This window comes from Bufo gargarizans, chromosome 2 (genome assembly GCF_014858855.1).
Source record: "Bufo gargarizans isolate SCDJY-AF-19 chromosome 2, ASM1485885v1, whole genome shotgun sequence".
Taxonomy (NCBI): Eukaryota; Metazoa; Chordata; class Amphibia; order Anura; family Bufonidae; genus Bufo; species Bufo gargarizans.
Genome location: NC_058081.1, coordinates 21,097,581 through 21,122,815, shown reverse-complemented (window position 1 = coordinate 21,122,815; position 25,235 = coordinate 21,097,581). Strand labels below are relative to the sequence as shown.

Here is a 25,235-nt window from a genome sequence, read left to right as displayed (position 1 = left end):
ATATAATAGTACCTGACATACTGCCATATAATAGTACCTGACATACTGCCCATATACTAGCACTTAGCAAAATGTCCATACAATAGTACCTGTCATAATGTCATACAATAGTGCCAGCCATTACATCCATATAATATAGTTGTAACGGTAGCATTGTAACTACAGTGGGCATTATAGCTACTGGGGCAGTATGTGGACATAGTAACAACTGGACGTATTATAGTTGCAGTGCAACTACTGGGGGCACTATGTAGGGCTTGTCACTACTGGGGGCACTATGTAGGGCTTGTCACTACTGGGGCGCTATGTTGGGCTTGTCACTACTGGGGCGCTATGTAGGGCTTGTCACTACTGGGGGCACTATGAGGGGCATTATTACTACTATGGGCACTATCTGGAAATGTATTTCTACAATGGGCAATATAGGGGCATTATTACTGGCAGGGGTACTATGGAGAACATTATTATTGGGTGCAATATGGAAGGCACTACTACTAATGGGGCACTTTTAGGGAGCTTAACACTCTTGAGGGCAATCTAAGGGAGAATTATTACTATTGGTGGGAATTTTTTGGAGCCCTATTACAATGGCGATACTATCTGTATGGTGCTATTATTTATGCAGTATAGTATACGTGGAGGTATTGGGGTAACAGCAGAATAACAATGGTGGGGCACCAGGAGTAGAGGATGATGGAGAAGTGAGGAACCAGATGTCTTTTGTGACAAAGGCCTCATGCACACAACCGTTTTTTTTTTTCGGTCCGCAAAAACAGGTCCTTTAGTTCCGTGATCCGTGTCCGTTTTTTCTTCCGTGAGTCTTCCTTGATTTTTGGAGGATCCACGGACATGAAGGAAAGTAAAAAAAAAAAAATCGTTTTGGTGTCCGCCTGGCTGTGCGACCCAAACGGATCCGTCCTGACTTACAATGCAAGTCAATGGGGACGGATCCGTTTGGCGTTGACACAATATGGTGCCATTGCAAACGGATCCGTCCCCACTGACTTTCAATGTAAAGTCAGGAGTCCCTATTATACCATCGGATCGGAGTTTTCTCCAATCCGATGGTATATTTTAACTTGCAGCGTCCCCATCACCATGGGAACGCCTCTATGTTAGAATATACTATCGGATTTGAGTTAGATCGTGAAAACTCAGATACGACAGTATATTCTAACACAGAGGCGTTCCCATGGTGATGGGGACGCTTCTAGTTAGAATATCCTAAAAGAACTGTGTACATGACTGCCCCCTGCTGCCTGGCAGCACCTGATCTCTTACAGGGGGCTGTGATACGCACAATTAACCCCTCAGGTGCGGCACCTGAGGGGTTAATTGTACGGATCACAGCCCCCTGTAAGAGATCGGGTGCTGCCAGGCAGCAGGGGACAGTCATGTACACAGTTCTTTTAGGATATTCTAACTAGAAGCGTCCCCATCACCATGGGAACGCCTCTGTGTTAGAATATACTGTCGTATCTGAGTTTTCACGATCTAACTCAAATCCGATAGTATATTCTAACATAGAGGCGTTCCCATGGTGATGGGGACGCTTCTAGTTAGAATATCCTAAAAGAACTGTGTACATGACTGCCCCCTGCTGCCTGGCAGCACCTGATCTCTTACAGGGGGCTGTGATACGCACAATTAACCCCTCAGGTGCGGCACCTGAGGGGTTAATTGTACGGATCACAGCCCCCTGTAAGAGATCGGGTGCTGCCAGGCAGCAGGGGACAGTCATGTACACAGTTCTTTTAGGATATTCTAACTAGAAGCGTCCCCATCACCATGGGAACGCCTCTGTGTTAGAATATACTGTCGTATCTGAGTTTTCACGATCTAACTCAAATCCGATAGTATATTCTAACATAGAGGCGTTCCCATGGTGATGGGGACGCTTCTAGTTAGAATATCCTAAAAGAACTGTGTACATGACTGCCCCCTGCTGCCTGGCAGCACCTGATCTCTTACAGGGGGCTGTGATACGCACAATTAACCCCTCAGGTGCGGCACCTGAGGGGTTAATTGTACGGATCACAGCCCCCTGTAAGAGATCGGGTGCTGCCAGGCAGCAGGGGGCAGTCATGTACACAGTTCTTTTAGGATATTCTAACTAGAAGCGTCCCCATCACTATGGGAACGCCTCTGTGTTAGAATATACTGTCGTATCTGAGTTTTCACGAAGTGAAAACTCAGTTCTGAAAAAGCTTTTATGCAGACGGATCTGCGATCCGTCTGTGTGAAAGTAGGCTACGGCCACGGATCACGGACGCGGATGTCAATCTTGTGTGCATCCGTGTTTTTTCACGGACCCATTGCCTTGAATGGGTCCGTGAACCGTTGTCCATCAAAAAAATAGGACAGGTCATATTTTTTTGACAGACAGGAAACATGGATCACGGCCGCTGAAGAACAACGGTGCATTTTCCGAGTTTTCAACGGACCCATTGAAAGTCAATGGGTCCGCAGAAAATCACGGAAAACGGAACAACGGCCACGGGTGCACACAACGGTCGTGTGCATGAGGCCAAACTCTGCAGAGACGACAAGTGTCTGAAAGAAGTTCCAATGGAGAACATGAAGAAAGAGAACATCTACATCTGAAGAGAAGACGTCGCTTGATGTAAGAGGTATGTGGTGCTGTATTCTCCTGTATGTGTGATAGTGCTGTATGTAATGCCTATCTAAATATGTCTTTAGGGCTCGGGGGGTTTGGGTTGACAGTTAGGCTGTAACAACACCCCTGCTAATTAGCTTTTATCTACAAAATTAATAGATAACAGCTTGTAGTACTTCTCACTCCCAAGCTCCTCATCAGGTCCAGGAGATGCCACACCAGGATCATGACCTTGTGTTGTCTAAACCTGAAAAGAAGTCCAGGAGTGAGTAAGGTAAAGAGATGTGTCTCGTCTAAGGTCCTAATATTTTTTGGTGTGGTGGTGGGGAAAAGGAGCCCCTACAGCTCAGGCCTAATCTGCCATTGGCAGTATGCCTCAGATAGTGTTCCCAGTCACAAAGACCCCATAACCTTTGCCAGCCACTAAAAATGACCCATAATGTGGTTAGCGACAGGTATTATCCCCGTTACATCTCCTGCCAAAGGGCCTCCACCATGGCACCATGAGTCACAGACTGTGCCCCATAATGTTGTTTATGGTGCTTTATAACACGGCCAGCTGCTATCGCCCCATAACTTGAGGACCACAAGTAATGCCCCCACAACAGACAATATGGTAGGATTTCCTGGTCGTTTGCAGAGGTTGTCGCAGCTGGCAGACCTTCGTCCAGTCAGTGTGGTCATTTTGTCTCTAGGGATGATGGATTCCTCCCAGGACAATCGGGTTGAGGTTGTTGTTGTCAAAAGACCTGGGGAGATGATAACTACTTTGGGGGGTTCTTTTCCAGGGGACCCGTAGCTACTTTGTGGTGGACAACGTCCCTGTTTTTGAGGCGTCTTATTATAATGGGAACCATCATGATGTTATCTGATGTGTCCACATAATGGAGACTGATTGGCAGCCGCCTGAACCTCCCGGGGTGATCCGGTTTCACACACTCAGTGCTTCCTGTGGCGTCCGGATAAGCCCTGGTTATAAATAGAGAGTAAACAGGCCGAGCACAGAACATGATGTGACCCGGTGCTGGATGCGGCGGTTCTGATGTGTCATGTGATCCACACCGGCTCACAGCAAATGTATTGAAAACCAGGCTCCTGCGTGTGATATGGCTGCAAAGAGGCTGGAGGTCAACGACTGCCTGAGGCATGGGAGGCGTCCACGACTCCCATTATACTGAGGGATGCTTATACAATCCTTCACGTCAATTACCACCTACACAGATACATTGTAACAAACCCTCAGAGTCTGCTAGAACGTTGTGGAAGTTTCTTCATTCAGCGATTCTACTTTATGTACAACTGGACGATACATCACATGACCTCAATGGCCAATCAGTGGGGAGGAGCAGGTAGGGTAGGTGAATACAACCTATTGCTTGCTTATTGTCCAATAGGTGAATATAGTCCATTGCTCTCTGCTAGCAGCCAGTTTAGGCCAAGGAGAGCTCAATAATGTGTTCTGAGGTGTTGTTTAATGGGTGAATGACGCTGGTGACCCCCATGAAGACTACTCCTGTCTCCCATCTTCAGTGCTAAGCTCCTTTGGAGACATTTACGTCCTTACGTGTGCACATGTTGCCCTACTATCAGGGGTAGGGGTAGTCTTTAAAATGGCGTATCATACAAAACGGAGGTCATATGAGAGAGTTCTTGATGGTATCTTCATCCTGAAATGTTCTCCTGGACCACATCTTATAGTCAGAATAATACAATGCGAGTGAGTGAATATAAACCTCCCCTACAGAAGCCCTCAGAAGTTTGACCCCCTATGACATAAGGGTCTCAGAGGGTGTAACAATGACTAGGCCCCAAGACAAGGAGCCCTCTCGGTGGTCAACGCCATATTCAACTGTGTCCTCAGAAGGAGATCCATGGTCTCACTGCCCAACCACCGACTTTCATAAGCTTTAGGTTTTTGGCCTACCAGAGATTGGGAGCACAGAGAGGGCATCAGCATCCTGGCACAGGGGTTGAAATGCCTCCACTACATCGAGCCATGGAAGTTGGCAACAGCTAGAGGACCCAGCATTGTGTCGTGAGAGCAAATTAAGGTGTGTTACTTTTTATTTTTATTTGGCACTGTCAGCGCTATTAATGGGGGCACGATATAATAATTAACATTACTATATGGGGGATCGAGGGCTGCTACTATATGGGGGCACAGTGGTAGCATTATTACTGTATGGTGTTAAAAGTGGGATATTACTACTGTGTGGGGTTACAAAGTGATACCTTAGGAGGCACAAAGCCGGTATTATGACTGTGTGGGGCATCAGATGCATTTTTCTACTGTGTTTGGCACAAAGTTAAACATAACTGGTGTGTGGAAGGACAAATGGGGCATAACTACTGTGGTGGGGTCACAAAGGGATCATTAGTACTCTGGTGGGGCAACAGAGGGATGTTACTATTGTGATGAGGGCACAAAGAGGGCATAACTACTGTGGTGGGGCACAATCAAAGTGAGCCTCATTACTGTGGTCTGGCAAAAGTGGGACAGTACTATGGTGAGGGTGCATAAATAGGACACTACTACTATGTGGCACATCAAGAGAAACATTACTACTGTTTAGGGAAATAAAGGGGGCATTACTACTGTTGGGGGTACAAAAGGGGCATTTTTACTGTGTGAAGACACCAAGAGAAATATTACTAGTGTGGGGGCACAATGGGGGCATTACTATTGTGTTGGGGGCACAAAGAGGACAATACTACTGTCACGGCGGACAGGATATCAGATACACAGAAAAATAAACAAACAAGTATCTAGGCAAGAATCTGGGAATAAGGGTCACCTCCTGAAAAATCCCTACCAGCTCTCCCTATACTGCTATGCCCACGTTCAGACCCTTAAGGTGGGAATAACGTGTCCTCGTGCCTGGGCTGAAAATACCCTAAAATCACTAAGATGGTGAAGGGGAATAGAGTCAGCCTGCTCCCTCAGAACCTGGAGGGGACAGGCGTCTCTCAAACAGCCTAGACAGCAAACAACAAGAAAACAACAACCAACTTATCTTTTCAAAGCAGGAAAAGCCAATCCTTCCTTCCTTGCTTTCCCAGAGCCAGACAGAAGCTATAACCCGCACGGAACACTGGGAGTGGGTGTAATTTAAACCAACGACCCCACCCAGTGCACCTGAAGGGAGGCGGATCTAGCTCGACTCCAAAACAAAACATTAAACACGTGCTGCTAATCTGGCAGACCTCCGCACGTAGCCCGAGCAGGGCATGACAGTACCCCCCCCCCCCCCTCTACAGGTGACCTCCGGACACCCCGGACCAACCTTATCTGGGTGGGATCTGCGAAAAGCCCTCACCCGTCGGCTGGCACTGACATCCAGCGCCGGAACCCACATCCTTTCCTCAGGGCCGTATCCCCTCCAGTGTACCAGGTACTGAAGGGAACCCCGAAGAACTCTAGAGTCAAGAACCCTGGAGATCTCGAACTCTAAATTTCCATCAACCAGAACAGGAGGAGGAGGCAATGGCGATGGTTCCACTGGTTTCACATATTTTTTGAGTAAAGACCTGTGGATCCTCCAAGTCTGCAGAAGATCCAGCCAAAACGCTACTGGATTGACGACCGCAGATATTTTGTACGGTCCAATAAATCTTGGACCCAGTTTCCAAGATGGCACTCTCAGTTTAATATTTTTAGTGGATAACCACACCAGATCACCCACACACAGGTCCGGACCAGTCACACGTCTCTTGTCAGCCATTCACTTATACCTCTCACCCATCTTCTCCAAATTCACTTGGATCCTCCGCCAGATAGAAGACAAGGCAGAAGAAAATCTCTCCTCCTCTGGCATCCCAGAGGAACTAGTACCAGAAAAGGTACCAAACTGAGGATGAAAACCGTATGCGCCAAAAAATGGCGACTTACCCGTGGACTCCTGCCTACGGTTATTCAAAGCAAACTCTGCTAGGGACAAGAATGAGGACCAGTCCTCCTGATTCTCAGCCACAAAGCACCTCAAGTAGGTCTCCAGGTTTTTATTAGTACGCTCTGTCTGCCCATTCGACTGTGGATGAAAAGCCGAAGAGAAAGAAAGTTGAATACCAAGCCGAGAACAGAACGCCCTCCAAAACCTGGAGACAAACTGCGTGCCCCTATCAGAAACCACATCCGAAGGAATGCCATGCAATTTCACGATATTATCAACAAAAATCTGCGCAAGAGTCATGGCATTGGGCAGGCTAGCTAACGATATAAAGTGAGCCATTTTACTAAAACGGTCAACAACCACCAAAATTACTGTTTTCCCGGAGGAACTCAGCAGATCCATAATGAAGTCCATAGACAAGTGCGTCCAAGGACGAGACAGAATAGACAAAGGAAGAAGTGAACCAGCAGGTAGAGTATGAGCAACCTTTGACCGTGCACAGGTTTCACAAGCTGCCACGTAATCCTCAATGCTCTTACGTAACCCGGGCCACCAGATCCTCCAGGACACAAGGTCAAAGGTGAACTTACCACCAGGATGTCCAGCAAGGACAGTATCGTGATGTTCCTTGAATACCTTGTATCGCAGTCCTTCAGGAACAAACAATCTCCCTGGGGGATAAGAACCAGGAGCCCCCTCCTGGGCTCCCAACACCTCCATCTCCAATTCGGGGTACAGAGCGGAGACCACCACCCCATCAGCCAAAATCGGAGCAGGATCCTCTGAATCACATCCCCCAGGAAAACTGCGAGATAACTCATCTGCCTTGACGTTTTTAACCCCCGGGCGAAAAGTAACCACAAAATTGAACCTGGAAAAAAACAGTGACTATCTGGCCTGTCTAGGGTTCAGACGCTAGGCAGATTGCAGGTAAGCCAAATTCTTATGATCCGTATATACTGTAACGGCGTGAGACACCCCCTCCAACCAGTGACACCATTCCTCAAAGGCCAACTTAATGGCCAGCAATTCTCTATCTCCTACATCAAAGTTCCTCTTGGCGACTGAGAGCTTCTTGGAAAAAAAAGCACATGGAACCCATTTGCCAGGAGATAAACCCTGCGACAGCACTGCTCCAACCCCTACTTCTGATGCATTAACCTCCACCACGAATGGCTGATACACGTCGGGCTGCACCAGAATGGGAGCAGACGCAAAACATTCCTTAATAGTCAAAAAGGCCTGCAATGCCTCATCCGACCAGACAGAGACGTCGGCGCCCTTCTTAGTCATATCGGTCAGAGGTCTTACAATGGTAGAATAGTTCAAAATACATTTTCTATAATAATTAGTAAACCCCAAAAACCGCATCAAAGCTTTCTGATTCTCTGGTCGGTCCCATTCCAGAACCGCCCGGACCTTTTCGGGGTCCATACGAAAACCAGAGTCAGAAAGCAGGTATCCCAGAAATGGAAGCTCCTGCACAGAAAACACATTTCTCTAATTTGGCATATAATTTATTCTCCCGAAGGATCGTCAAAACCTGTCTCACGTGATCCTGATGGGTCTTCAGATCAGGAGAGTAAATTAAAATGTCATCCAAGTAAACTACCACGAACCTCCCCACAAAATGATGGAAAATGTCATTGACGAATCGCTGAAATATCACTGGCGCATTCGTCAACCCAAAAGGCATAACCAGATTCTCGAAATGACCCTCGTGCGTATTGAAGGCCGTTTTCCACTCATCCCCTTCCTTGATTCTGATCAGATTATAGGCCCCTCTCAAATCCAACTTGGAGAACACCTTGGCTCCAACAATCTGATCAAAAAGGTCGGAGATCAAAGGAAGGGGATATGGATCACGGACCGTAATACGGTTCAATTCCCGGAAATCCAGACAAGGTCTCTGCGGTCCATCCTTTTTCTTTACAAAGAATAAACCTACTGCCACCGGAGACTTAGATGGCCTAATATGACCTTTTGCCAAACTCTCGGCAATATACTTCCGCATGACCTCTCTTTCGGGTTGAGAAAGATTGTAAAGCCGAGACTTTGGCAACTTAGCCCCTGGGATGAGAGTCACTGGACAATCATAGTCACGATCAGGGGGCAATTCCTGAGCCCCACCCTCTGAAAAGACATCCACAAAATCTGAGAGATACTGAGGTAGAGCCGTAGTAGACACACCAGAGATAGATGTGCCAAGACAATTATCCGAACAAAATTCACTCCAACCAATGATCTGTCTTGCTTGCCAATCTATAATTGGGTTATGTTTTGTCAACCACGGTAACCCTAAGACTATAGGAGCAGGCAAGTCCTTCATGACAAAACAAGACATAATCTCAACATGTGAATCACCCACCCTTAACTGAATACCATGAGCAATATGAGTGAGACTCCTTTGAGAAAGAGGGGAAGAATCAATTGCAAAAACCGGAATCTCTCTTTCTAAAGTGCAAGTACTTAGACCCAGATTTTGAAGAAAAAGAGAATCAATAAGGTTTACCCCAGCACCACAGTCAATAAATACTTCAACAAAAAAAAATCTTGAGTCTAGCGCCACCATAGCTGGAAGGAGAAAACGAGTATTACAGGGAGCTTGCATACCTGCTTGCTCCACCACTCCATTCACGCTACCAAGAGTCAGGAAGGTTTTTTTTTTTTCTTTCTCATCAACATGCGGTTTAACAAAAGGACAAGCAAAAATAAAATGACCACTTTTCCCACAGTAGTAACATAGTTTATGCAATCTCTTAATGTCTCTACTACCAGAGCGGAAAGATACCTGACCCAGCTGCATGGGTTCCTCCCCTACCCCAGAGTTACATGTCATATCACCCTGGGATCCCTTGCGCGGAGGGAGCCTTACACCTCTCTCTAATACGTCTATCTAACCGTACTGCCAAAGACATTGCATTCTCCAAAGTATCTGGGTACTCATGAAAAGCAAGGGCATCTTTTAATCTCTCAGATAACCCCTGACAAAACTGACCAGGTAACGCGGGGTCATTCCACCCTGACTCAGTAGCCCATCTCCTAAAATCAACGCAGTAAGTCTCTGCAGTATGTTCACCCTGTGATAAATTACGCAATTTAGATTCCGCCATCGAGACCCGATCTGGGTCATCATAAATTAATCCCAAGGCTTTAAAAAATTCCTCCACCGACCGGAGGGCCAGAGAACCGGCTGGCAGAGAAAAGGCCCAGGATTGTGCGTCCCCTTTAAGCAGAGAAATGATTACACCAACCCTCTGACTTTCATCACCTGACGAAGATGGACGCAGCCGAAAATATAACTTGCATGACTCTTTAAAGCGGATAAAGTCATCCACACCCCCTGAAAACCGATCAGGAAGAGCAATCTTAGGTTCAAGGTTGGACTGACTGCCACCAGCGGAGCCATGAAGCAGAAAATTCTGACAAAGTGCAACAGCATTGCGGAGGTCAGCTACCTCCCAAGTTCATTCCTGTATACGATCAACCAACAAATTAATTGACTCCATCTCAAGGCTGCTGCGAAATGGCAGTCTAGGTTTTGGCGGGTTATAATGTCATGGCGGACAGGATATCAGATACACAGAAAAATAAACAAACAAGTATCTAGGCAAGAAGCTGGGGATAAGGGTCACCTCCTGACAAATCCCTACCAGCTCTCCCTATACTGCTATGCCCACGTTCAGACCCTTAAGGTGGGAATAACGTGTCCTCGTGCCTGGGCTGAAAATACCCTAAAATCCCTAAGATGGTGAAGGGGAATAGAGCCAGCCTGCTCCCTCAGATCCTGGAGGGGACAGGCGTCTCTCAAACAGCCTAGACAGCAAACAACAAGAAAACAACAACCAACTTATCTTTTCAGAGCAGGAAAAGCCAATCCTTCCTTCCTTGCTTTCATAGAGACAGACAGAAGCTATAACCCGCACGGAACACTGGGAGTGGGTGTAATTTAAACCAACGACCCCACCCAGTGCACCTGAAGGGAGGCGGATCTAGCTTGACTCCAAAACAAAACAAAAGACTAGACACGTGCTGCTAATCTGGCAGACCTCCGCACGTAGCCCGAGCAGGGCATGACAACTACTGTGTGAGAACACCAAGAGAAACATTACAACTGTGTGGGGGCACAATGGGGGCATTACTACTGTGTTTGGGGCACAAAGAGGACAATACTACTATGTGAGAACACCAAGAGAAACAATACTACTGTGTGGGGGCACAATGGGGGCATTACTACTGTGTTGGGGGGCACAAATATTACATTCCTATTGTATGGGGCACAAATAGGCCATTATTACTATGTGAGTTACTCAAAGCACCACTTTGACAGTGTGCGGCCCAAAAAGGGCACTATTTGTTGGGCACAAAGGGGGGGGCTACAATTACTGTGTGGGGCGCCAGTAGAGGCAGTATTACAGTGTATGACACTGTGGATGAGGAGTTTTTATAAAGGTGGGGAAAGCAAGGAGTTGTGTGTGTCTTTATTTCTGAAAAGATGAGTTAGATTTGGAAGGAGATGTCATGGCGATATGGGCAGAATGGAGGAGAAAACTTAAACACTCAAACTCAGAGAAGACACACATGTGAGTCACTGGATGTAACGTTACTGTATTTACTTATCACTGATTGGACATTTATATCATAGTAAATAATTACTTCCTCAATGTCCAAAGAAGGAAAATCATTCACCATCTTATACAGTATTTGATGTAGTCGGGTCACATCCTGACGTTCTTCAGCAGATGGACATTGTGCAAAGCCAAATAAATGTCTGGAACATGTTCTACCATCAGCAGCAGAAACTTCTTCATTATTCCTTAGGAGAGTTGGACAATTGACCATTTCTTCTCAAAAGTCAACACAAGTCAAGGTAGGTCTAGCATTTTGTTTTCTGTATATAGTTCTTGAGTAAGGTTGTACACCTTCACAATGGCATCTACAGTGGTCAGGAGGACAACTTTAGCTTCCAGATGGTCCCTCACACAGACCACTTTGTACATCTCCTCTAAAGGAGGAAGAGCCAAAAAGGCCACTTCAGCCACCTGTCGGATAAACCAGCTGTGATAATGAGCCAAGGTCTTGTGATAGGCCTCAGCACACATTTCTGAGGTCTCTTCGTGACGAGGATTGGTGCCGACATTGTAGAGGAAAACCTCTAGCCACTTCAATGCTCGGTGCATACGTAATAACGTCCGGCAACCAGAAGGGACCTTGTTGGGAGGAAGTTCTTTAAAGTTTACAACGTTGTTCTCCATCTCATATTTTATCATGGACCTGATGGTCCGGTAACTTCTCCCGTTTTCGCCGTTAAGATAATTTTGAAGGATGTTGATTTTGGTAATTGTTTCATGAGATATGAAGGTGAAGACAGTCCCCATAGAGTCCATGAACCTGATGGATACAGAGAGAGACAGCAGATTACACCATGGGAGACACAGCCGAACAGTGATGGTTATCACCCTGCAGGAGGAGGGGCAGACTCATAGCTCCTTCTATATGTATCACCCTGCAGGAGGAGGAGCAGACTCATAGCTCCCTTCTATATGTATCACCCTGCAGGAGGAGGGGCAGACTCATAGCTCCTTCTATATGTATCAGCCTGCAGGAGGAGGAGCAGACTCATAGCTCCTTCTATATGTATCACCCTGCAGGAGGAGGTGCAGACTCATAGCTCCTTCTATATGTATCACCCTGCAGGAGGAGGGGCAGACTCATAGCTCCTTCTATATGTATCACCCTGCAGGAGGAGGGGCAGACTCATAGCTCCTTCTATATGTATCACCCTGCAGGAGGAGGAGCAGACTCATAGCTCATTCTATATGTATCACCCTGCAGGAGGAGGAGCAGACTCATAGCTCCTTCTATATGTATCACCCTGCAGGAGGAGGAGCAGACTCATAGCTCCTTCTATATGTATCACCCTGCAGGAGGAGGAGCAGACTCATAGCTCCTTCTATATGTATCACCCTGCAGGAGGAGGAGCAGACTCATAGCTCCTTCTATACGTATCACCCTGCAGGAGGAGGGGCAGACTCATAGCTCCTTCTATATGTATCACCCTGCAGGGGAGGAGCAGACTCATAGCTCCTTCTATATGTATCACCCTGCAGGAGGAGGGGCAGACTCATAGCTCCTTCTATATGTATCACCCTGCAGGAGGAGGGGCAGACTCATAGCTCCTTCTATATGTATCACCCTGCAGGAGGAGGAGCAGACTCATAGCTCCTTCTATATGTATCACCCTGCAGGAGGAGGAGCAGACTCATAGCTCCTTCTATATGTATCACCCTGCAGGAGGAGGGGCAGACTCATAGCTCCCTTCTATATGTATCACCCTGCAGAAGGAGGGGCAGACTCATAGCTCCTTCTATATGTATCACCCTGCAGGAGAAGGGGCAGACTCATAGCTCCTTCTATATGTATCACCCTGCAGGAGGAGGAGCAGACTCATAGCTCCTTCTATATGTATCACCCTGCAGGAGGAGGGGCAGACTCATAGCTCCTTCTATATATATCACCCTGCAGGAGGAGGAGCAGACTCATAGCTCCTTCTATATGTATCACCCTGCAGGAGGAGGAGCAGACTCATAGCTCCTTCTATATGTATCACCCTGCTGGAGGAGGGGCAGACTCATAGCTCCTTCTATATGTATCACCCTGCAGGATGAGGGGCAGACTCATAGCTCCCTCTATATGTATCACCCTGCAGGAGGAGGGGCAGACTCATAGCTCCTTCTATATGTATCACCCTGCAGGAGGAGGAGCAGACTCATAGCTCCTTCTATATGTATCACCCTGCAGGAGGAGGAGCAGACTCATAGCTCCTTCTATATGTATCACCCTGCAGGAGGAGGGGCAGACTCATAGCTCCTTCTATATATATCACCCTGCAGGAGGAGGAGCAGACTCATAGCTCCTTCTATATGTATCACCCTGCAGGAGGAGGAGCAGACTCATAGCTCCTTCTATATGTATCACCCTGCTGGAGGAGGGGCAGACTCATAGCTCCTTCTATATGTATCACCCTGCAGGAGGAGGAGCAGACTCATAGCTCCTTCTATATGTATCACCCTGCAGGAGGAGGAGCAGACTCATAGCTCCTTCTATATGTATCACCCTGCAGGAGGAGGAGCAGACTCATAGCTCCTTCTATATATATCACCCTGCAGGAGGAGGGGCAGACTCATAGCTCCTTCTATATGTATCACCCTGCAGGAGGAGGGGCAGACTCATAGATCCTTCTATATGTATCACCCTGCAGGAGGAGGAGCAGACTCAAAGCTCCTTCTATATGTATCACCCTGCAGGAGGAGGGGCAGACTTATAGCTCCTTCTATATGTTTTACCCTGCAGGAGAAGGAGCAGACTCATAGCTCCTTCTATATGTATCACCCTGCAGGAGGAGGGGCAGACTCCTAGCTCCTTCTATATGTATCACCCTGCAGGAGGAGCAGACTCCTAGCTCCTTCTATATGTATCACCCTGCAGGAGGAGGAGCAGACTCATAGCTCCTTCTATATGTATGACCCTGCAGGAGGAGGGGCAGACTCATAGCTCCTTCTATATGTATCACCCTGCAGGAGGAGGAGCAGACTCATAGCTCCTTCTATATGTATCACCCTGCAGGAGGAGGAGCAGACTCATAGCTCCTTCTATATATATCACCCTGCAGGAGGAGGGGCAGACTCATAGCTCCTTCTATATGTATCACCCTGCAGGAGGAGGGGCAGACTCATAGCTCCTTCTATATGTATCACCCTGCAGGAGGAGGAGCAGACTCATAGCTCCTTCTATATGTATCACCCTGCAGGAGGAGGGGCAGACTCATAGCTCCTTCTATATGTATCACCCTGCAGGAGGAGGAGCAGACTCATAGCTCCTTCTATATGTATCACCCTGCAGGAGGAGGGGCAGACTCATAGCTCCTTCTATATGTATCACCCTGCAGGAGGAGGAGCAGACTCATAGCTCCTTCTATATGTATCACCCTGCAGGAGGAGGAGCAGACTCATAGCTCCTTCTATATGTATCACCCTGCAGGAGGAGGAGCAGACTCATAGCTCCTTCTATATGTATCACCCTGCAGGAGGAGGGGCAGACTCATAGCTCCTTCTATATGTATCACCCTGCAGGAGGAGGGGCAGACTCATAGCTCCTTCTATATGTATCACCCTGCAGGAGGAGGGGCAGACTCATAGCTCCTTCTATATGTATCACCCTGCAGGAGGAGGGGCAGACTCATAGCTCCTTCTATATGTATCACCCTGCAGGAGGAGGGGCAGACTCATAGCTCCTTCTATATGTATCACCCTGCAGGAGGAGGGGCAGACTCATAGCTCCTTCTATATGTATCACCCTGCAGGAGGAGGGCAGCTCATAGCTCCTTCTATGTATCACCCTGCAGGAGGAGGAGCAGACTCATAGCTCCTTCTATATGTATCACCCTGCAGGAGGAGGAGCAGACTCATAGCTCCTTCTATATGTATCACCCTGCAGGAGGAGGGGCAGACTCATAGCTCCTTCTATATGTATCACCCTGCAGGAGGAGGTGCAGACTCATAGCTCCTTCTATATGTATCACCCTACAGGAGGAGGGGCAGACTCATAGCTCCTTCTATATGTATCACCCTGCAGGAGGAGGGGCAGACTCATAGCTCCTTCTATATGTATCACCCTGCAGGAGGAGGAGCAGACTCATAGCTCCTTCTATATGTATCACCCTGCAGGAGGAGGGGCAGACTCATAGCTCCTTCTATATGTATCACCCTGCAGGAGGAGGGGCAGACTCATAGCTCCTTCTATATGTATCACCCTGCAGGAGGAGGGGCAGACTCATAGCTCCTTCTATATGTATCACCCTGCAGGAGGAGGAGCAGACTCATAGCTCCTTCTATATGTATCACCCTGCAGGAGGAGGAGCAGACTCATAGCTCCTTCTATATGTATCACCCTGCAGGAGGAGGGGCAGACTCATAGCTCCTTCTATATGTATCACCCTGCAGGAGGAGGGGCAGACTCATAGCTCCTTCTATATGTATCACCCTGCAGGAGGAGGGGCAGACTCATAGCTCCTTCTATATGTATCACCCTGCAGGAGGAGGAGCAGACTCATAGCTCCTTCTATATGTATCACCCTGCAGGAGGAGGAGCAGACTCATAGCTCCTTCTATATGTATCACCCTGCAGGAGGAGGGGCAGACTCATAGCTCCTTCTATATGTATCACCCTGCAGGAGGAGGGGCAGACTCATAGCTCCTTCTATATGTATCACCCTGCAGGAGGAGGGGCAGACTCATAGCTCCTTCTATATGTATCACCCTGCAGGAGGAGGAGCAGACTCATAGCTCTTCTATATGTATCACCCTGCAGGAGGAGGAGCAGACTCATAGATCCTTCTATATGTATCACCCTGCAGGAGGAGGAGCAGACTCATAGCTCCTTCTATATGTATCACCCTGCAGGAGGAGGAGCAGACTCATAGCTCCTTCTATATGTATCACCCTGCAGGAGGAGGGGCAGACTCATAGCTCCCTTCTATATGTATCACCCTGCAGGAGGAGGGGCAGACTCATAGCTCCTTCTATATGTATCACCCTGCAGGAGGAGGAGCAGACTCATAGCTCCTTCTATATGTATCACCCTGCAGGAGGAGGAGCCGACTCATAGCTCCTTCTATATGTATCACCCTGCAGGAGGAGGGGCAGACTCATAGCTCCTTCTATATGTATCACCCTGCAGGAGGAGGGGCAGACTCATAGCTCCTTCTATATGTATCACCCTACAGGAGGAGGGGCAGACTCATAGCTCCTTCTATATGTATCACCCTGCAGGAGGAGGGGCAGACTCATAGCTCCTTCTATATGTATCACCCTGCAGGAGGAGGAGCAGACTCATAGCTCCTTCTATATGTATCACCCTGCAGGAGGAGGGGCAGACTCATAGCTCCTTCTATATGTATCACCCTGCAGGAGGAGGGGCAGACTCATAGCTCCTTCTATATGTATCACCCTGCAGGAGGAGGGGCAGACTCATAGCTCCTTCTATATGTATCACCCTGCAGGAGGAGGAGCAGACTCATAGCTCCTTCTATATGTATCACCCTGCAGGAGGAGGAGCAGACTCATAGCTCCTTCTATATGTATCACCCTGCAGGAGGAGGGAGCAGACTCATAGCTCCTTCTATATGTATCACCCTGCAGGAGGAGGGGCAGACTCATAGCTCCTTCTATATGTATCACCCTGCAGGAGGAGGGGCAGACTCATAGCTCCTTCTATATGTATCACCCTGCAGGAGGAGGGGCAGACTCATAGCTCCTTCTATATGTATCACCCTGCAGGAGGAGGAGCAGACTCATAGCTCCTTCTATATGTATCACCCTGCAGGAGGAGGAGCAGACTCATAGCTCCTTCTATATGTATCACCCTGCAGGAGGAGGGGCAGACTCATAGCTCCTTCTATATGTATCACCCTGCAGGAGGAGGGGCAGACTCATAGCTCCTTCTATATGTATCACCCCTGCAGGAGGAGCGGCAGACTCATAGCTCCCTTCTATATGTATCACCCTGCAGGAGGAGGAGCAGACTCATAGCTCCTTCTATATGTATCACCCTGCAGGAGGAGGAGCAGACTCATAGCTCCTTCTATATGTATCACCCTGCAGGAGGAGGAGCAGACTCATAGCTCCTTCTATATGTATCACCCTGCAGGAGGAGGAGCAGACTCATAGCTCCTTCTATATGTATCACCCTGCAGGAGGAGGAGCAGACTCATAGCTCCTTCTATATGTATCACCCTGCAGGAGGAGGGCAGACTCATAGCTCCTTCTATATGTATCACCCTGCAGGAGGAGGGGCAGACTCATAGCTCCTTCTATATGTATCACCCTGCAGGAGGAGGGGCAGACTCATAGCTCCTTCTATATGTATCACCCTGCAGGAGGAGGAGCAGACTCATAGCTCCTTCTATATGTATCACCCTGCAGGAGGAGGAGCAGACTCATAGATCCTTCTATATGTATCACCCTGCAGGAGGAGGGGCAGACTCATAGCTCCTTCTATATGTATCACCCTGCAGGAGGAGGAGCAGACTCATAGCTCCTTCTATATGTATCACCCTGCAGGAGGAGGAGCAGACTCATAGCTCCTTCTATATGTATCACCCTGCAGGAGGAGGAGCAGACTCATAGCTCCTTCTATATGTATCACCCTGCAGGAGGAGGAGCAGACTCATAGCTCCTTCTATATGTATCACCCTGCAGGAGGAGGGGCAGACTCATAGCTCCTTCTATATGTATCACCCTGCAGGAGGAGGGGCAGACTCATAGCTCCCTTCTATATGTATCACCCTGCAGGAGGAGGGGCAGACTCATAGCTCCTTCTATATGTATCACCCTGCAGGAGGAGGAGCAGACTCATAGCTCCTTCTATATGTATCACCCTGCAGGAGTAGGGGCAGACTCATAGCTCCCTTCTATATATATCACCCTGCAGGAGGAGGGGCAGACTCATAGCTCCTTCTATATGTATCACCCTACAGGAGGAGGGGCAGACTCATAGCTCCTTCTATATGTATCACCCTGCAGGAGGAGGAGCAGACTCATAGCTCCTTTTATATATATCACCCTGCAGGAGGAGGGGCAGACTCATAGCTCCTTCTATATGTATCACCCTGCAGGAGGAGGGGCAGACTCATAGCTCCTTCTATATGTATCACCCTGCAGGAGGAGGAGCAGACTCATAGCTCCTTCTATATGTATCACCCTGCAGGAGGAGGGGCAGACTCATAGCTCCTTCTATATGTACCACCCTGCAGGAGGAGGAGCAGACTCATAGCTCCTTCTATATGTATCACCCTACAGGAGGAGGGGCAGACTCATAGCTCCTTCTATATGTATCACCCTGCAGGAGGAGGAGCAGACTCATAGCTCCTTTTATATATATCACCCTGCAGGAGGAGGGGGCAGACTCATAGCTCCTTCTATATGTATCACCCTGCAGGAGGAGGAGCAGACTCATAGCTCCTTTTATATATATCACCCTGCAGGAGGAGGGGCAGACTCATAGCTCCTTCTATATGTATCACCCTGCAGGAGGAGGGGCAGACTCATAGCTCCTCCTTCTATATATATCACCCTGCAGGAGGAGGGGCAGACTCATAGCTCCTTCTATATGTATCACCCTGCAGGAGGAGGAGCAGACTCATAGCTCCTTCTATATGTATCACCCTGCAGGAGGAGGAGCAGACTCATAGCTCCTTCTATATGTAACACCCTGCAGGAGGAGGGGCAGACTCATAGCTCCTTCTATATGTATCACCCTGCAGGAGGAGGAGCAGACTCATAGCTCCTTCTATATGTATCACCCTGCAGGAGGAGGGGCAGACTCATAGCTCTTTCTATATGTATCACCCTGCAAGGGGAGGAGCAGACTCATAGCTCCTTCTGTATGTATCACCCTGCAGGAGGAGGAGCAGACTCATAGCTCCTTCTATATGTATCACCCTGCAGGAGGAGGGGCAGACTCATAGCTCCTTCTATATGTATCACCCTGCAGGAGGAGGGGCAGACTCATAGCTCCTTCTATATGTATCACCCTGCAGGAGGAGGAGCAGACTCATAGCTCCTTTTATATATATCACCCTGCAGGAGGAGGGGCAGACTCATAGCTCCTTCTATATGTATCACCCTGCAGGAGGAGGAGCAGACTCATAGCTCCTTCTATATGTATCACCCTGCAGGAGGAGGGGCAGACTCATAGCTCCTTCTATATGTATCACCCTGCAGGAGGAGGGCAGACTCATAGCTCCTTCTATATGTATCACCCTGCAGGAGGAGGGGCAGACTCATAGCTCCTTCTATATGTATCACCCTGCAGGAGGAGGAGCAGACTCATAGCTCCCTTCTATATGTATCACCCTGCAGGAGGAGGAGCAGACTCATAGCTCCTTCTATATGTATCACCCTGCAGGAGGAGGAGCAGACTCATAGCTCCTTCTATATGTATCACCCTGCAGGAGGAGGGCAGACTCATAGCTCCTTCTATATGTATCACCCTGCAGGAGGAGGAGCAGACTCATAGCTCCTTCTATATGTATCACCCTGCAGGAGGAGGGGCAGACTCATAGCTCCTTCTATATGTATCACCCTGCAGGAGGAGGAGCAGACTCATAGCTCCTTCTATATGTATCACCCTGCAGGAGGAGGGGCAGACTCATAGCTCCTTCTATATGTATCACCCTGCAGGAGGAGGGGCAGACTCATAGCTCCTTCTATATGTATCACCCTGCAGGAGGAGGGGCAGACTCATAGCTCCTTCTATATGTATCACCCTGCAGGAGGAGGGGCAGACTCATAGCTCCTTCTATATGTATCACCCTGCAGGAGGAGGGGCAGACTCATAGCTCCTTCTATATGTATCACCCTGCAGGAGGAGGGGCAGACTCATAGCTCCTTCTATATGTATCACCCTGCAGGAGGAGGGGCAGACTCATAGCTCCTTCTATATGTATCACCCTGCAGGAGGAGGGGCAGACTCATAGCTCCTTCTATATGTATCACCCTGCAGGAGGAGGGGCAGACTCATAGCTCCTTCTATATGTATCACCCTGCAGGAGAAGGGGGCAGACTCATAGCTCCTTCTATATGTATCACCCTGCAGGAGGAGGAGCAGACTCATAGCTCCTTCTATATGTATCACCCTGCAGGAGGAGGGGCAGACTCATAGCTCCTTCTGTATGTATCACCCTGCAGGAGGAGGAGCAGACTCATAGCTCCTTCTATATGTATCACCCTGCAGGAGGAGGGGCAGACTCATAGCTCCTTCTGTATGTATCACCCTGCAGGAGGAGGAGCAGACTCATAGCTCCTTCTATATGTATCACCCTGCAGGAGGAGGGGCAGACTCATAGCTCCTTCTGTATGTATCACCCTGCAGGAGGAGGGGCAGAGTCATAGATTTATTATAATTTACGAGAAAATAAATAAATAGTAGACTCACTTTATTAGCTCCCTCCATGCTTCTAAGTAATGTTCCAGTAATACATCTTGGTCGTTGGTCAGACAGGCATGAAATGACTCTATCATTTTTCCTATTTCAAATTTTTTTCCTTTGCAATTTTTCATGGCATTCTCAAACACTTGGAGGGACATGTCATCTCCCTTCAGTGACTCAGCACCCTCTGCCTGCGAGAGAAAAATATGCAATGAATTAAGTATCCATATCACTATATAACTTATACCAGCTGTACATGCAGTGGGATGCGAATTTTTGGGCAACCTTGTTAATCGTCATGATTTTCCTGTATAAATCGCTGGTTGTTACGATATAAAATGTCAGTTAGATATATCATATAGGAGACGCACACAGTGATATCTGAGAAGTGAAATGAAGTTTATTGGATTTACAGAAAGTGCTATAATTGTTTAAACACTATTAGGCAGGTGCAGACATGTGGTCTCTGTTGTTGTAATTTTATTGATTCCAAAACCTTTAGAACTAATTATTGGAACTCAAATCGGCTTGGTAAGCGCAGTGACCCCTGACCTACATACACAGGCGAATCCAATTATGAGAAAGAGTATTTAAGGGGTTCAATTGTAAGTTTCCCTCCTCTTTTAATTTTCTCTGAAGAGTAGCAACATGGGGGTCTCAAAACAACTCTCCAATGACCTGAAGACACAGATTGTTCACCATCATGGTTTAGGGGAAGGATACAGAAGGCTGTCCCAGAGATTTCCGCCGTCTGTTTCCACAGTTAGGAACATATTGAGGAAATGGAAGACCACAAGCTCAGTTCAAGTTAAGGCTCGAAGTGGCAGACCAAGAAAAATCTCGGCTAGACAGAAGCGACGAATGGTGAGAACAGTCCGAGTCAACCCACAGACCAGCACCAAAGACCTACAACATCCTCTTGCTGCAGATGGAGTCACTGTGCATCGTTCAACCATTCGGCGCACTTTACACAAGGAGATGCTGTATGCGAGAGGGATGCAGAGGAAGCCTTTTCTCCGCCCACAGCACAAAAAGTGCCGCTTGAGGTGGGCTAAAGCACATTTGGACAAGCCAGCTTCATTTTGGAATAAGGTGCTGTGGACTGATGAAACTAAAATTGAGTTATTTGTCCATAACAAGGGGCGTTATGCATGGAGGAAAAAGAACAGCATTCCAAGAAAAACACCTGCTACCTACAGTAAAATATGGTGGTGGTTCCATCATGCTGTGGGGCTGTGTGGCCAGTGCAGGGACTGGGAATCTTGTCAAAGTTGAGGGATGCATGGATTCCACTCAGTATCAGCAGATTCTGGAGACCAATGTCCAGGAATCAGTGACAAAGCTGAAGCTGCGCCGGGGCTGGATCTTTCAACAAGACAGCGACCCAAAACACTGCTCAAAATCCACTAAGGCATTTATGCAGAGGAACAAGTACAACGTTCTGGAATGACCATCTCAGTCCCCAGACCTGAATATAATGGAAAATCTGTAGTGTGACTTAAAGAGAGCTGTTCCTGCTCCGAAGCCATCAAACCTGAATGAACTAAAGATGTTTTGTAAAGAGGAATGGTCCAAAATACCTTCAACCAGAATCCAGACTCTCATTGGAACCTACAGAAAGCGTTTAGAGGCTGTAATTTCTGCGAAAGGAGGATCTACTAAATATTGATTTCATTTCTTTTTTGTGGTGCCCAAATTTATGCACCTGCCTAATTGTGTTTAAACAATTATATCACACTTTCTGTAAATCCAATAAACTTCATGTCACTTCTCAGATATCACTGTGTGTGTCCCCTATAGAATATATTTAACTGACATTTTTTATTGTAACAACCAACGATTTATACAGGAAAATCATGACGATTAACAAGGTTGCCCAAACTTTCGCATCCCACTGTATATAATTATATACACAAGATACCCAGGTTATACCAGGACTTTTCCGCTGTATGTAATCTACATGTGAAGTATGCACTTACTTTCACTTCCTGTTTTGGGATGATGTCATTCTCCGCTTGCTTGCACGGTTTTCCGTCTTTCATGCACTCGTGGAGGGCAGGATCTGCTAAAAATAAGGGGTTAATTCTTTTACACAGTCTGCCTCATATACTTCCTTTCCTAGGTATACAATACAAATGTTCAATGCAATAAATACAGGTACATATGGTATACACATAGACTACAAAGCCAAAAGTATACTCCCTCTCCTAGTGAAGCCAAATAACTTTCATGTCCAGCACTGGGCCCCTGTATATGTACATGGCCCCCTAACTACTTACTTGATGGATGCTAGATCAAATTCTTTATGGCTCTCCAGAAAATCCCCAATGGACTCTTAGTAATTGACTTCAAGGGGTACTATTATTAAGCTAGCAGTAGGCCTCCTTGCTGGTTTGGCCCCAATGCCCCTGCATGGGTTATATATGATATATTCAGGAATGGTCCAGCAAATGGTCAAGTAACATCTAGAGACAAACATTAGCAGTAGGATGTGTGATAGGGAAGACTTCATAGGATGCTGCCTTCCAAATACTCAAATTTCAGTCTTGGTAGAGCTGCCACCATCCCCTGTTCCATTATTTATCTCAGCCAGAAAATGATGCAGCCCCAAACCAAACTGAAGTTTTTCTCTAGAAGCAACGTGAGCTAAGATCTTAGCTTCAAAGATTGTGTTCTCCACGGTAGAGCAGCCATCGACATACCTAAGGTCACCATGATGTATGCCAAGGGATCATTTCTGGAAGAGGTTTTCCATCTTGGCTACCCCAGCTAAATAGGACTGACCAGTTATGTCCAAGTCTTCAAGGTCTGAGTCAAGATTTGGCTGAAGAGGCCTTGACTGACCTTTGATGTTCAGCCAAGGACTTTAGAATACGTGGGGTGTTAAATTTCAAAAAATCTTTTCGATAATACGAGTAACATCTAATGCCTCAGTCTGGTCAGTGAGACTCTTGCCATGGATGATGGCCACCAGATGGATATGCTAAGCCAACACAAGAACAAAACCAATAACCCCAAAGAAAGATGGGAGACGCACATATAAAATATATGTAATTTATTCAGACATGATCAAATAACAGACAATATATAAGACATAATGTACAAGGGTACAGGAGGGGGGGAGACCTCATGTGAGGAGGTCATATACAACCTCCCTCCCAAACACCCAGCTGGCAGGGAAAAAGAGGTCACAGTCCTGGGTATGAACCAGCATAAAATATGTGAGAACTGTAGGTTCACTCAATGTAACGTATACTAATATGTATGCTGCATGCACAGAAAAGATGAATAAGCAAAATAAGACCAATATACTAGACCCCAGTGTTATCTACACATTATATGTGAGTGTTTTCTTATAGGTTGGTCCACCAGATGGATATGGCCAGCAGAAGCCATGGCCACCGATATGTATGTCTGAAAGCAGGTTGACTACTTACGAAGCTTTATGGAGCTCAAGTAGAGAAACAGGAATATCATGGTCAATGGGAAGAGCAAGCGAAGGACCTTGGGGCAGCTCATTTTCTGGAGGGCTGCACACAGCATTGTTACCTCCGTAGTGGTGGACAGTCCATGCTGCAATGGTTGGAGTATCCGGATTCTGGTGCAGTCAGGTCACAGTTTCACAATCCTACAGAAACTGATAAGAAATGAACCTTCGTCCCTCTATAACTTCGCACAGAAACACAGGCAGCGCTGCTGACAGCTCAGCTATAAAACTGATCATGCACAAAGACAGCGCGGTGTCCTCAATCCCTGGAGAGACCTTTGGTACTAGACCAGCAATCAACAACCTTTGGCTCTCCAGCTGTTCTGAGACTACAACTCCCAGATTACTCCTTTCACTTCTGTGGGAGTTTAGAGAATGTGAAAGGAGTAAGTGTGCATGATGAGAGTTGTAGTTTCACAACAGTAGGGGTTGCTCGTCCCTGTACTAGACATTTTTTTTAGCTGTGACTTGCCAGGAACAATGACACTTGGGGTACAGGATAATGACGCTGACACTCGGGGTACAGGATAATGACACTCGGGGTACAGGATAATGACACTGACACTCGGGGTACAGGATAATGACACTGACACTTGGGGTGCAGGATAATGACACTGATACTCGGGGGACAGGATAATGACACTGACACTTGGGGTACAGGATAATGACACTGACACTCGGGGTACAGGATGATGACGCTGACACTTGGGGTACAGGATAATGACACTGACACTCGGGGTACAGGATAATGGCACTGACACTCGGGGTACAGGATAATGACACTCGGGGTACAGGATAATGACGCTGACACTTGGGGTACAGGATGATGACGCTGACACTTGGGGTACAGGATGATGACACTGACACTTGGGGTACAGGATAATGACACTGACACTTGGGGTACAGGATAATGACACTGACACTTGGGGTACAGGATAATGACACTGATACTTGGGGTACAGGATAATGACACTGACACTTGGGGTACAGGATAATGACACTGACACTTGGGGTACAGGATGATGACACTGACACTTGGGGTACAGGATAATGACACGGACACTTGGGGTACAGGATAATGACACTGACACTTGGGGTACAGGTTGATGACACTGACACTTGGGGTACAGGATAATGACGCTGACACTCGGGGTACAGGATGATGACGCTGACACTTGGGGTACAGGATAATGACACTGACACTTGGGGTACAGGATAATGACACTGATACTCGGGGGACAGGATAATGACA

The 25,235-nt window shown here is 47.4% G+C and overlaps 1 protein-coding gene across 2 annotated transcripts; it reads right to left on the bottom strand.

The window, feature by feature from the left end:
• Positions 1-11,098: 11,098 nt before the first annotated feature.
• LOC122929241 (ceramide-1-phosphate transfer protein-like) lies at positions 11,099-24,449 on the bottom strand. 2 transcript variants are annotated; one of them, XM_044282753.1, is made up of 4 exons: positions 23,934-24,449; positions 22,476-22,561; positions 20,503-20,687; positions 11,099-11,898 (listed from the first exon to the last, which is right to left on the bottom strand). In XM_044282753.1, exons 1-4 carry the CDS (start codon positions 24,037-24,039, stop codon positions 11,373-11,375), a joined length of 903 nt encoding a protein of 300 aa, XP_044138688.1. In that variant the 5' UTR covers positions 24,040-24,449; the 3' UTR covers positions 11,099-11,372. The 2 variants fall into 2 exon arrangements, with proteins under 2 accessions (XP_044138688.1, XP_044138689.1); XM_044282754.1 differs by having other exon boundaries at positions 22,476-22,558; positions 23,934-24,446.
• Between the last annotated feature and the right edge of the window lie 786 nt (positions 24,450-25,235).

What these genes read in the sequence shown, in the direction of transcription:
- LOC122929241 (XM_044282753.1), bottom strand. Translation starts at nt 24,039, where the DNA reads ATGCTGTGTGCAGCCCTCCAGAAAATGAGCTGCCCCAAGGTCCTTCGC. An exon ending in CTTGAGCTCCATAAAGCTTC is followed by an intron (nt 22,562 to 23,933) that starts GTAAGTAGTCAA and finishes CCTTATTTTTAG; the next exon opens with CAGATCCTGCCCTCCACGAG. An exon ending in GCATGGAGGGAGCTAATAAA is followed by an intron (nt 11,899 to 20,502) that starts GTGAGTCTACTA and finishes TGTATCCATCAG; the next exon opens with GTTCATGGACTCTATGGGGA.